Genomic DNA, 12,238 nt, shown 5'->3' on the forward strand with positions numbered 1-12,238 from the left:
GCCACTACAGGACAGGGAATGCTCAATGAACTTTTGGCTATTGTTGGTTTCTTTTATAAACTTAAATTATTTAAATGTATTTGTTTTTGTTAGTTGGGTCCAATGATATATCAGGATGGAATGAGCCTGTGATGGAATACACCCCTGTGTTCACACCCTACACGCTATTGTAATAGTCTTTGTACAAGGTATGCCTTGTGAGGTATAATTTGAAAACTCATCACTTGCTGATCAGTAATAGCATGGTAAAGTGCATATAGCCACATTATATATAAAGTTATGAATATAAGCTGAAATAATGACTGAAATAGGTTTCCCAGATAAGTCTAGAGAGTGATTAAACCAGTTTCCCAAAGACAAAGAGCAAGCTGATGCCCCAGCCAGGTGTCAACAAGTGACCATTCTTTGGCAAGAAAGGGGACAGGGACAAAGAGATCTGCATCTCAGAGAAAAAACAGCATGGAGTGGCCTTCCTCCAGCAGACTGCCTGTCTCCTGGTTCTCAGCTGGAAATGCTTTTCAAAGAGGTGCTAAAAAACTATAAAAAGGTGGGGCAAACACCCCAAGACATCCCTGTCTCTCCCTGGCATCACACCTAAGAAGACAAAGGAAAACAGCCATTGGGCTTTGGTGGGAGGGATCCTGACCTGAAGAGTTTTAACCTTGCTGGAAGCATGTGGTGAAAAATTTTGCTTGAATCTTATCTAGTTTGTTAAGTTAGGCACTAAAAAGCATGTTATCTTTGTTCTTCTTGTAACCATTTCTGACTCTTATGCCTCATGGCTTGTACTCACTTAAAATCTATCTCTTCGTAGTTAATAAACTTGTTTTATCTAATCCAGCATAGTTAAGTTAAAGTGTCTGGGTAACTCTGTTTCAGGTAATAAGCTGTTGTGTATTATTCTCTTAAAGGAATAACAGACTTCTTATTTTTGGACTGTCCAGGAGAGGGCTGGGCAGTACAAGACATACACTTCAGGGGGAAAATCCGGGACTGGGAGTGTGTTGAGGTCACCCTGCAGTATAACCGATGCTGGTGATGTGAAATTACACAAACACATCTGGGAGTGACCTGCGTGTTGGCGCTGTTTGTGAGCAGTCCAGGTTGGAGGCTACAGCAGCAAGGCATTGCAAGGCACCCAAAGTTATAGGGCAGGGGTGACTCAGCTCCCCACTGGTCTGGATTCCACCCTGGTATGTCACAGAGCCTTAGATTTTAGATCAGGTCCTCTATGCTGGAGCCATTTTGGTAGGAGATTCTGCTTCAGTACTTTGCAACGTGCATTGGTGTCATCTTTCACTGCTGTGCCTGTTGAATGCTGTTTTTTCTGCACTTTGTAATTTTAGGGAAGGTTTTTGGGTTGTTTGTTTTAAACCAAGGAATCGCAGTATTTAACCAAAGGTCATTGCCATTCTTAAACATAAAAGTGGTTGGAAGTGCTGCTGCAGCTCACTACAGAAGAGAAACCTTTCCAGATATCATAGGAGCCTTTGAGGCATAAAAAAATCTGTCATTACAAAGCTGCTCTGGATTTAATGGGCCACCTGGATCCATGCCCTTTTAACACCTGTCTTGATGCCATTTGTCTCATGAGAGATTCTGCACTGTGTTTGAACTTTATATGCAGTCCCACTGATCAAGAGACACTGTCCGCCAAAGAGAAAGCCTTGCACTACAGGAAAGACAGATGCTGTTTCATCTTCCAGGAGCATGGAGGTAAATGAGTCCCTGATATAACTCTATTCACTTCAGTGGAGTTACATCAGAGAGAATTTTGCTCTTATGCATTGGCCAATTCATTACCATCCCAGTGTTTGTTTATTTTAGCCATATATTTTCCAGGGCACTGAAAACAGATATTTATGTTGCAAATGATTGTGTCTCTTGGATAAATTGATTTCTCTATGTCTGGTGGCTGTGTAGCTGATGCAGTGAGGAAGTCATGGCTCTTCCTGTTAATATTTTTGTTCTCAGTGACATCTGGAAGTTTATGTTGCACTCAGCTGCTTTTCTTTTTGTGCAACTTTTTATCAAAAGATACTGAATGCATATTTATGAGCTTGTGCCTTGAAGCAAGCCTCTGTTATTTGACATAGAGAGCCATAATCATCACTGGCGAAACTCCATCAAAGCCAGGAATTACACCGGGGATGAATTAGGCCCACAGACAATTATCTAAGTATATTAATTGCAAAAATCTACATACATACTGTCAAGGTTCCTTCCCCACTCTGAACGCTAGGGTACAGATGTGGGGACCTGCATGAAAACTTCCTGAGCTTACTTTTACCAGCTTAGGTTAAAACTTCCCCAAGGTACAAACTATTTTACCCTTTGCCCTTGGACTTTCGCTGCCACCACCAAACGTCTAACACTGGTATTATTATTATTAGGAAAGAGTTCATTTGGAAACGTCTTTCCCCCCAGAATCCTCCCAAATCTTGCCCCCTTTTTTTCTGGGGAAGGTTTGATAAAAATCCTCACCAATTTGCATAGGTGACCACAGACCCAAACCCTTGGATCTTGAGAACAATGAAAAAAGCATTCAGTTTCTTAAAAGAAGAATTTTAATAGAAGAAAAAGTAAAAAAGAATCACCTCTGTAAAATCAGGATGGTAAATACCATACAGGGTAATTAGATTCAAAACATAGAGAATCCCTCTAGGCAAAACCTTAAGTTACAAAAAGACACAAAAAACAGGAATATCCATTCCATTCAGCACAGCTTATTTTCTCAGCCATTTAAACAAACAGAATCTAACGCATATCTAGTTAGATTACTTACTAAGTTCTAAGACTCCATTCCTGTTCTGTCCCCAGCAAAAGCATCACACAGACAGACCCAGACCCTTTGTTTCTCCCCCCCCCCCCAGCTTTGAAAGTATCTTGTCTCCTCACTGGTCATTGTGATCAGGTGCCAGCTAGGTTATCCTAGCTTCTTAACCCTTTACAGGTGAAAGGGTTTTTCCTCTGTCCAGGAGGGATTTTAAAGGTGTTTACCTTCCCTTTATATTTATGACACATACAGTGTTCAAGTGTGTAAAATGTGCCCAACCACACACTTACTAAATATGTGATGGTCCTTAATTGCAAAGATGGGCCTGATCTATATCCAAATTCCATTGAACTTCGGGAAAGTCCATGTACAGATTCAAACTTTGGACTGAGTGGTGCAACCTCTACTCATATTGGGAGACCCTTATATAAGAAGTCCAAATTCAGATGAGGAAACACTGTCTTGTTAGTTTTGTGATACAGGTTCTTTTTGCAGAAGCTGTGGCAAGCAGTAAGAAGTTTGTTCTCTGCCTTTATTTCTCTAACATCTTGGTGCAAAATTGTTCCAGGGAACAACACATCAGAGTTTGGGCTGAGATTTCAAGAAGCAGGGTTTGCCAACATACCATTTGTGACCATCTCTATTCAAGGACTGGTGTGTATAGTGTAAATAAGCCAGTGTGAGTAAAGGGTTCACGATCTGGTCCTTACCATATAAAACCTCGACACATACAGGGAGCTGGGCCTGGATCCCAGATCCTTCCCTTCAAAACTGTAGGGGTGGCGATCACTGCTATGGTGATATGCCAATAGGACAGACCCAGGGAGCTGAGAGGCAGCATTCTAGCAGAGGTCACACTGGGAAGCAGCACCAGGTACAGTAAGAGACATCTCTTCTCTGCCTTTTTCTCCAGTGATCCAGCCGCTGGAAGGGAGGGGAGGGCATGGACTCCTAAGGTGGGGGAGATGAAAAGGAGCAATAAAGGCAGCTTTCTGTTGTCATTGGGTGAGCCGGATAGGGAATGGAGATTAAAAGCTTTCCATGTGCTTCCCGTACTCTGTTCCCTCCCATCTGGTTCTTGCTCCTCCCTTCCAACAGCAGCAGGTGGCAGATGGCTGGTTCTCCCCCAAGCCCCAATCAACAGTAGATCGCAGTCTCCTTCCTTTCCCTCTACCCACCCTTAGAGAAAAGACGGGGTGGGGGGGTTTGTTTATCCTGGGAGCATGGGCTCCCTTAAAATGCTGCTCCTTCAAGACCTGGTCTGAATGCAGAACTTGCAGTGGTTTACCTTAAATCAGTTTGCAAACTGATTTAGTTAAACTGGTGCAAGTCTGCTTGAAGACACATTTAATTCAATTTAAGAGTGGTTCACTGCCAATTAATTCATTTTTTTAAAACTGGATTAAGAGAAATCAAAATGAACTACTTTTAAACCAAAATAAGAGTTTCAAAACCAAAATTCATACCAATGGCACCAAATTGGTTTATAAAACCACCTTTAGTTAAACTGGTTCCAGTTGGTTGCACACACCCAAGTATTTAAAGTTGACGTGAAAATAATGATGAAGATGATGATGATAATTAATAACAATACCGAGCTCTTACATAGCGCTTTTCATCAGTAGATCTCAAAACACTTTACAAAGGAGGTCAGTATCATTATCCCCATTTCACAGTTGGGGAAACTGAGGCACAGAGCGTTGCAGTGACTTACCCAAGCTCACCTGTCAGATCAGTGGCTAGCTAACCCAGGAATAGAGCCCAGGTCTCCTAAATCCCAGTCCAGTGCTGTGGTTTCCATTGCTTCTGTGTGATATATAAAGAAGTCGTGAAAGTATTTTTATGAATATTGATAAAGCAATTGTAGATTGTCCGAAGTAAGAGGCAATGGAAGTGTAAAGTATTATTGTTATGGAGGGAGTCACCAGAGGGCACCATTACACTCAGCATGCAAGCAGTGTGTATTCTTTGAAGAAATGCTGTATTGTTGTTAGTTTTTTTGACATAGTTTATTTTAAAGGAATCTGTTGCAAACAGCAAGAGAGTTTGTTCTCTGCCTTTTATTTCTCTAACTCCAATCAATACTTGGTGCAGAGTTGCTTTGTGGGAACCAGGTTTTTGGGTAGAGATTTCAGAAACTGGGATTTTTCTTGCATGCCGTTTGTGACTACCTCTGTTCATGGATTCGTGTATATTGTGTAAATAAACCAGTTACAGTAAGGATACACCCCCTCGCTCTGTGTTATTGATTTTTCCTTCAATGGGACACCAACCTGGAGGGTCCTGATGTCTGCTAACGCTCAGCAGAAGGGCGGTATTATTATCCCACAATGCACTTAAACATGTTTTATATTTTTACTTTTCTTATTCCATTAAATTAACATTTTATAAGAGGAAAAGTTAAGGATGGTTATTGTTAAACAGAGCTCACCTTGAGTAAAGAGTCCAAGTTCTTGACGTGGTGTATAAACTGACAGTATAATACTAAGAAAGATGGGTGAGGTTCTTCTCATTTGTATGGTCACAATGGGAATAAAGCTTTCCTCGTGATGGCTTCTCCCAGCTCCTCCAAGTCCGTGTGCGTTTGGGCCCTGGAACTGAAGACAGGCAGCCTTTCTCCTGTCCTCTCAGTCACCCTTCTGCTGGCACCCAGGCAGTGTGGAGGAGGAAACTGTCTGATTCAAATGCGGAGAGCAAAAGCCAGATCTAAGGAAAGGAGCAGATTGGGACAAAGAGTCTGGCGAGACTTGGACTAAAGAGTGGGGGAAATTATGATTGGGACTGGCTGGGCAGTTTTATTGTAGGCTTCAAAGATACCTCACATCCAAGTAAGTTGCGTCTCCTATCATAAGCGCTGACTCCATGGGTGCTCCAGGGATCAAGCCCCCAAGGAAAGAAAAACAGAGAGCTCAGCACCCACCAGCCACAGCTGTTTGGCAGGGCTGCTGATCAGCTGTTCAGCAGCTGGCGAGAGGCGCTTGGGGGAGGGCAGCGAGTGGCAGGCGGGGCGGGCCTCAGGGGAGGGGGTGGAGCGGGGGGCAGGAGGAGGTGGAGCGAGTGCAGGACCTCTGGGGAGGGGGGTGGAGTAGGGGCAGGGCCTCAGGGCACAGAGTAGACATGCCAAACCCATGAAAAAAGTCAGAAATTGCACTTCTTTGTGGCTTAATTGGCTTGTGAGTTGCTTGTTGGCTAGTTTTTGGCTTGTTGGCTAGTTTTTGGCCTGTAGCTTGTTCTTGTTGTAGCTTGTTGCTTCTTGTTTTTGATCAGCTCCCGGCAAGCAGGGGCAAGGGGGGGCAAGCAGGGGCAAGGGCGGGAGAGAGTCGGGGTGCACTGCGGGCCCACCACAGTCCCAGACTGCACGCCGGGGTATATAGTGACCTAGAGTGTTGGGGTTCTTAGGGATTGGCTTGTTGTGGCCTTGTTTTGAAATGGGATTAGCTTGATTTTTGGCTTATTGTGAAAGTCGGGGTGCTTATTTAGCACATGAAAGTTGGCAGAGTGGGGATGGAGCACCCATCGGGAAAAATAGAAGTCAGCATCTGTGTCTCCTATGTCACCTTTTCCTGCCCCTGTTTTCTTCAGTGTTTCTAGCATTGATGGAGTAATTGTGAGGGAAACGAGTGATTATCCTCCCACAGAAGCCTAGGTTCTCTGACTCCGGTCTCATTTCCTTTACAGAAATGATCTAGCCCCCAGTTTCTTTGTTTGGGTTCAGAGTGAATAACCATGGAATTGCTTTACCTGTTTTGCTTTCATCTTGGAAGACGAAGTTTAGAGGCAGGAATGCTGGGAAAATAATTTTGACCAAGACAAAATGAGGGCCTGATTCATAACTGCATTACTGCAGATTAACACCAGTGTAACTCCACTGATTTTTAATGTACTTGATTCTTATTTACTCTAAGTCACTTTACATCACTGTGGCAGAATAAAGAGGTCTTTAAGTGGGCACAAATTATATTTAAATTTAGTTCAAGGGCCCCTTCTCACCTGCGTGGTAGCCGTGGCATAAATGAGAATCAGGCCCATTGTGTCGCATCCTCTCAGGCGGACATCCCGATATGTCTAAATATCTTTTCTGTTAACAGAGAATGGCCAAGTGTACATCCAAAAGAAGCCCACCATGTACCCACCCTGGAACAGCACGTTCGACGCCCATATCAACAAGGGTAGGGTCATGCACATTGTTGTGAAGGACAAAAGCGCGGAGATGGTTTCAGAAACCACAGTTGAACTCAACGTACTGGCCGACAGGTGCAAGAAGACCAATGGGAAGACAGAAATATGGGTAAGCACTTTGGGATGTTAACACCACTGATGGCTTGTTAGAGATAACTGTTATGGAACAAGGGGAGGTGCTATGTGCATACCAGATTGCAAATGTAACTGATATGCCAACAAAAATTGTCTGCCCATCCAAGGAACACATGTGGCATAATCTCGTGCATTGCTTGATGGAAAGCAGTCCATGAATATCAAAAAGAGCAACATAATGCTTTTATATTAACTGTCACTGCTATATTAAAACATATAGCTTATATTAGCAAGCATTCTGGTTCCTCTGAGTCACGCAGACATAATAGCTTTGCTTAGATAATCCTTTGGGGGAAGATAGTAATATGAGTGACTACATATGAATTATCTTATCTGCCCGAGTGAAATGCTCTTAAAATGTAATCTGTCTAATATCAGTGGACTGATTCACTGCTGCATCATTTCAGTGTTATATCACTGTGACTCCATTAAATATCAGTGGTATAAATCTGAAGTATGGTAGTGATGAAACAAGCTCAAAGTATTAATTACATGGCATGATAATCCCAGCAGGCAGGCTGCAGGTAATGCTGTTTAGCAAATAGTATTTTTGTGATCGCTGTGCTCTTAATAGGGACAGGGGAGGGTGCTCAACCCCTGCTCTGCCCCACCCACACTCCACCCCTCCCCCAAGGCCCTACCTCTGCCCTGTCCCTTCCTGCCTTGTTCCGTCCCCTCTTCCAAGTGCGCCCCGCCCTCACTCTGCCTTTTCATGCCCCCCACTCCTTCTCCTCCCCCACTGCTTCTCCTGCCCGCTGCTGAACAGCTGATCCTCGGCTGGTGGGAGCGTGGAGGGGGGGAGGGAGGAGCTGATTGGCAGGCCCATTGGTGGGTGAGAGGCACTGGGGAGGGGGGAGAAGCTGACTGGCGGGACCCGCCGGTGGGTGCTGAGCACCCACGGAGTCAGCGCCTATGCTAACTTGTAAGATTTACCCATAGGGTAAAATTTTCAAAAACACCTCATTTCTATTTTAAAAACAGTTTGGGTACTTCAGAAAGTACGGGTTCATAGAGCCTAAGAGTATGTCTGCACAGCAAAGAAAACCCTGCAGCTGGCCCACGGCAGCCAACTCGGGCTCGTGGGGTTCAGACAGTGAGGCTGATTCATTGCTGTGTAGACTTCCAAGCTCCGGCTAGCGCCTGAGCTCCTAGACATTTACACAGCAATGAAACAGCCCCACAACCCAAGCCCCACGAGCCTGAGTCAGCTGGCACGGACAGCTGTGGGTATCTAGTTGCTATGAAGACATACCCAAAGTCCCATTAGGCTTCATAGGGCCAGATACAAAGGCATTTAGGGGCCTAAGGATGCAGATAGGCACCCAGTGGGATTTGCAAAAGTGCCTAAGAAGTGAAGCTGGGCAAAATTTTTCAGCCAAAGCTCTTTTTGGCTGAAAAATGCAGATTTGCGTCAACCAAAACATTTTGGGAATTTCTGTTGAATTGGGTTGGAAAAAAACCCAAAACATCCCCCCACCCCCAAATTTAAACACTTTGTTTGGACATTTTCTAATTGAAATATTTCAATTTTTTATTCAAAATGACTTTTCGTTTCGAATTCCATCTCGGTTGTTGTTTTTTTTTTAAGTAAAAAGCCTTCAAAAACAAAATGAAACATTTCATGTGGAGTGGAATCAAACTTTCCTTGAGGTTTTTTTATTTTTTCTAATTGCTGAAAAATTTCATTTTGGGTCAACCTGAAACAATTTTTCTTAAAAAATGTTTTGATTCAGCCAGCAAACCAAAAATATCGATAGGCACCTAACTCCCATTGAAGCCTATGGGAGTTAGGCACTTACAGCCACATTTGCAAAAGTGCTTAGCACTCAGCAGCTGCCACTGGGAATGATATGTTCTCTGATGGAAGCTGGTGGATACCGAGCATCTTTGGAAAATCTGAGCGTTATTTATTATTTTATCCATACTTCATATATGTTCTAGCATGCTGTTCCCAAGCGTCTGGTGAGAAACAACATAGTCCTTATAACCATATAGATTTCATAGATACTAAGGTCAGAAGGGACCATTATGATCATCTAGTCCTACCTCCTGCACAACGCAGGCCACCGAATCTCACCCACCCACTCCTGCAATAAACCTCTCACCGATGTCTGAGCTCTTGAAGTCCTCAAATCATGGTTTAAAGACTTCAAGGAGCAGAGAATCCTCCAGCAAGCGACCCATGCCCCATGCTGCAGAGGAAGGCAAAAACCCCCCAGGGCCTCTTCCAATCTGCTCTGGAGGAAAATTCCTTCCCGACCCCAAATATGGCAATCAGCTGAACCCTGAGCATGTGGGCAAGATTCACCAGCCAGATACCCAGGAAAGAATTCTCTGTAGTAACTCAGATCCCACCCCATCTAACATCCCATCCCATCATATTGTCCATCGCTTCTCCCAGAGCTCTTCTGTACACTTTGTTCTCCAGTGGTTACTGTGTCTAATAATGAACGAACCAAAACCGAGTAGTTATTGCCATTTATTGAATGTGGGGAAATTAATTTTTTTCTTGCCTGCTGAGATTATTGTTAGACTCTAGCTTTGAGTTCGCTCAGGCATCTGAAGTGATTGCCGTTAAGTAGAATTGCTGTCTAACATCTACACTTTTTTTTCTTTCTTCTTGTCTCAACCAGCTAGAATTGAAACCTCAAGGGAGAATGCTAATGAATGCAAGATACTTCCTGGAAATGAGCGGCAAGTGACACTATTTATTGATTAATTGATTTGATTTCTGGTTATGTGAGACAGACAAGTCAATTTCAGATAAACACCTAGCATTTAAAATAATGCTCACTTCAATACTGATGATTCACCTATAGACTTGTACTGAGATTATTGCAATGGGTTGAATGCGGCTTCACTATGAAGAGCACTTCATATTGCATTGCGGGGTTTCACGTTGGCTGTCCCTCAGTTATTTGCATTCAAATTTGCTAGCTTTACCCGTAAAAAAGTGGATTCTCCCGTAACTGCCAGCCCTACACATGCATTCCTTTAAGCCAACCCAGAAGAAAAAAGGACCTAATTCCAGATCCAGCTCCCATCCAGGATAGTGGAAAGACTCCCGTTGATTTCAAAGGTTTGGACCGGCCCTATATAGAGCTCCTAGCTGAAAAATTTATACATTAAGAATATATTGGTTTGGAACAATCTCAACATAAAGGGATGGCAAAGTGCATAAATGGCCATGTAAAACACATTTTCATCTTTTGACCTTGACAAAACTCCCATTGACTTTGATGAGTGCAGGATGGAGGACTAGATGGGGAGGTAACAACCTGAACTTAGAAAGATCTTCCAATAAGACAATGAAAATAATTCATTAGGAAGCATGTGCACATTGGTACTTTTCCTCATCAACTCCTACCTCTGATGAGTACTAAGGCTTCTGCTGCCAAGCTGTATCAGGTCAGCATTGAAACAGAAGTCTTAACCCATCACAGGGGCTAACCTTTAGGGAAGTTAGGTGTCCAGTACATCTCCGTATTGCACATAGCAATGTCAGAATCAATACTTCAGTGCAGGCTACTTCCTACAGAATACTTAGGTGAATTGTTGTACAATCCACTTGGTGGATATTATTATATTATTTAGCAAGGGTTGGGTTTTATTCCTCTGCAAAGCTTGCAGAATCACACTAATTGTGAATATTTTCATGAATACAGCATATAGTAAATCAGTACTGGCCTGGTAGAATGACAAGGAATATGCAAAAAGAATCTCTATATATAATTCTAACCACTTTTTTCAGGGCACAATTCTGTGTAAATTGAAAATCTTACACCTGAGCACTCATGTCAAGAGTTGAAAGGTCTATATTTTTGAAAACAGCTTCATGAATATTTACCCCATGGCCCTGATCTAACTCCCATAGTTGGATCAAGCCCTAAATTACAGATTGTAATTTGAATGGTAAAGCAACTGCATCTGAAAGAGCACCAGGTGGATTTTAAAAAAACATGCCTCAAAAATACTTCCTCTTGTTTATGCCTTTATACCTTGCATCACTTAGTAGATCAAGGTACCATCAGTGAGGTCAACAACATCCCAAAGAGATACTCGTGACTGTTTTTCGGTCACATCCTCTCCTTTACATCTAATCCAATGCCAGCACTTCCATACTGTGCTGTAACCTCATGATGGGGCATTAGTTCAGTTCTGACTAGAGGGACGTGCACAACGTAGTGAACCACACAAACCACTTCCTTCAAAACCTAGGGTTTCCTTGGAAATCTCCCACCCAAATACTAACCAGACCCAGCCCGGCTTCGTTTGTGAAAGCCAACAAGAGACGACAAGAGCTTGTCTGTATTAACACATTCTGCTTCTGTGGGTTATAGAGAAAGGGTTCAATGCCTTTTTTTTACTTTAAAGAAAATTATTTGCTGGAAACAATACATTAAATAATTCCTATGCTCTGCATATTATGAATTAGCATTAGCAACAATTCACTGGTTCCTGTTGTCTTGTAATTCAGCATGTTAAGCCAATTCCAACCTTTGGAAACACGTATTTAGAAGCATGGAGCTGTAGTTTTGGGGAGATTATCATTTAATGTTGCTTGCCACAGAATTAAATAGACTTTTTCTAATAATAAATAGCATCACCCAAGATTCTAGAATTTAAATGTAAACATATATGGAAAACAAATACACTGTATTTAAAATATGGGTAGAGGTGGGAGGAAAGTTAGATAGGAGGGCTCAAGGCATTGGCTATAGGATCGAGAATTTTCTCCCTTAAGTCATCAGCTCAGCACTAGTTCAAGTCAGTAGAAACCGAAATTCAGGGGTCCCAGGTGAAATAAGTGGATGGTCTCAGCCAATTTCCTAGTGGACAGTTCTACCAGCACAATTGACCTCATTATCACCAATAGCTAGCAAGACTGAACATTGATGGAACAGACATGGAAAATGAACTATTTTCTTGCCTGTAGATGTACTCTACCAGCTATTCTAATCAGGGCTGAGTTACACTGGGGATACAACATGAAGGATACCTACACTGTCATTGTAGCAAACAGCTCAATCCACTTTATCATTAGAGTTGGTCGGAAAAATTCCCGTGTAACAGTATTTTGTCAGAATTTGCCAATTCATCAAAAATAAAATGTTTCACAGAGATGGTTCAATTTCACCAAAGTTCCAA

The 12,238-nt window shown here is 42.7% G+C and overlaps 1 protein-coding gene across 2 annotated transcripts in view; it reads left to right on the top strand.

The window, feature by feature from the left end:
• PRKCQ (protein kinase C theta) overlaps positions 1-12,238 on the top strand; it is an 87,304-nt gene that overhangs the window by 27,418 nt on the left and 47,648 nt on the right. For both annotated transcript variants that reach the window (XM_084617425.1, XM_084617426.1), the window contains 2 exons: positions 6,865-7,064; positions 9,724-9,784. In XM_084617425.1, the coding sequence (XP_084473551.1) occupies positions 6,865-7,064; positions 9,724-9,784 (261 nt within the window). The remainder of the gene's footprint in view (positions 1-6,864; positions 7,065-9,723; positions 9,785-12,238) is intronic.

The sequence above is a fragment of the Lepidochelys olivacea genome, assembly GCF_965140295.1.
Source record: "Lepidochelys olivacea isolate rLepOli2 genome assembly, chromosome: 1".
Classification (NCBI taxonomy): domain Eukaryota; kingdom Metazoa; phylum Chordata; order Testudines; family Cheloniidae; genus Lepidochelys; species Lepidochelys olivacea.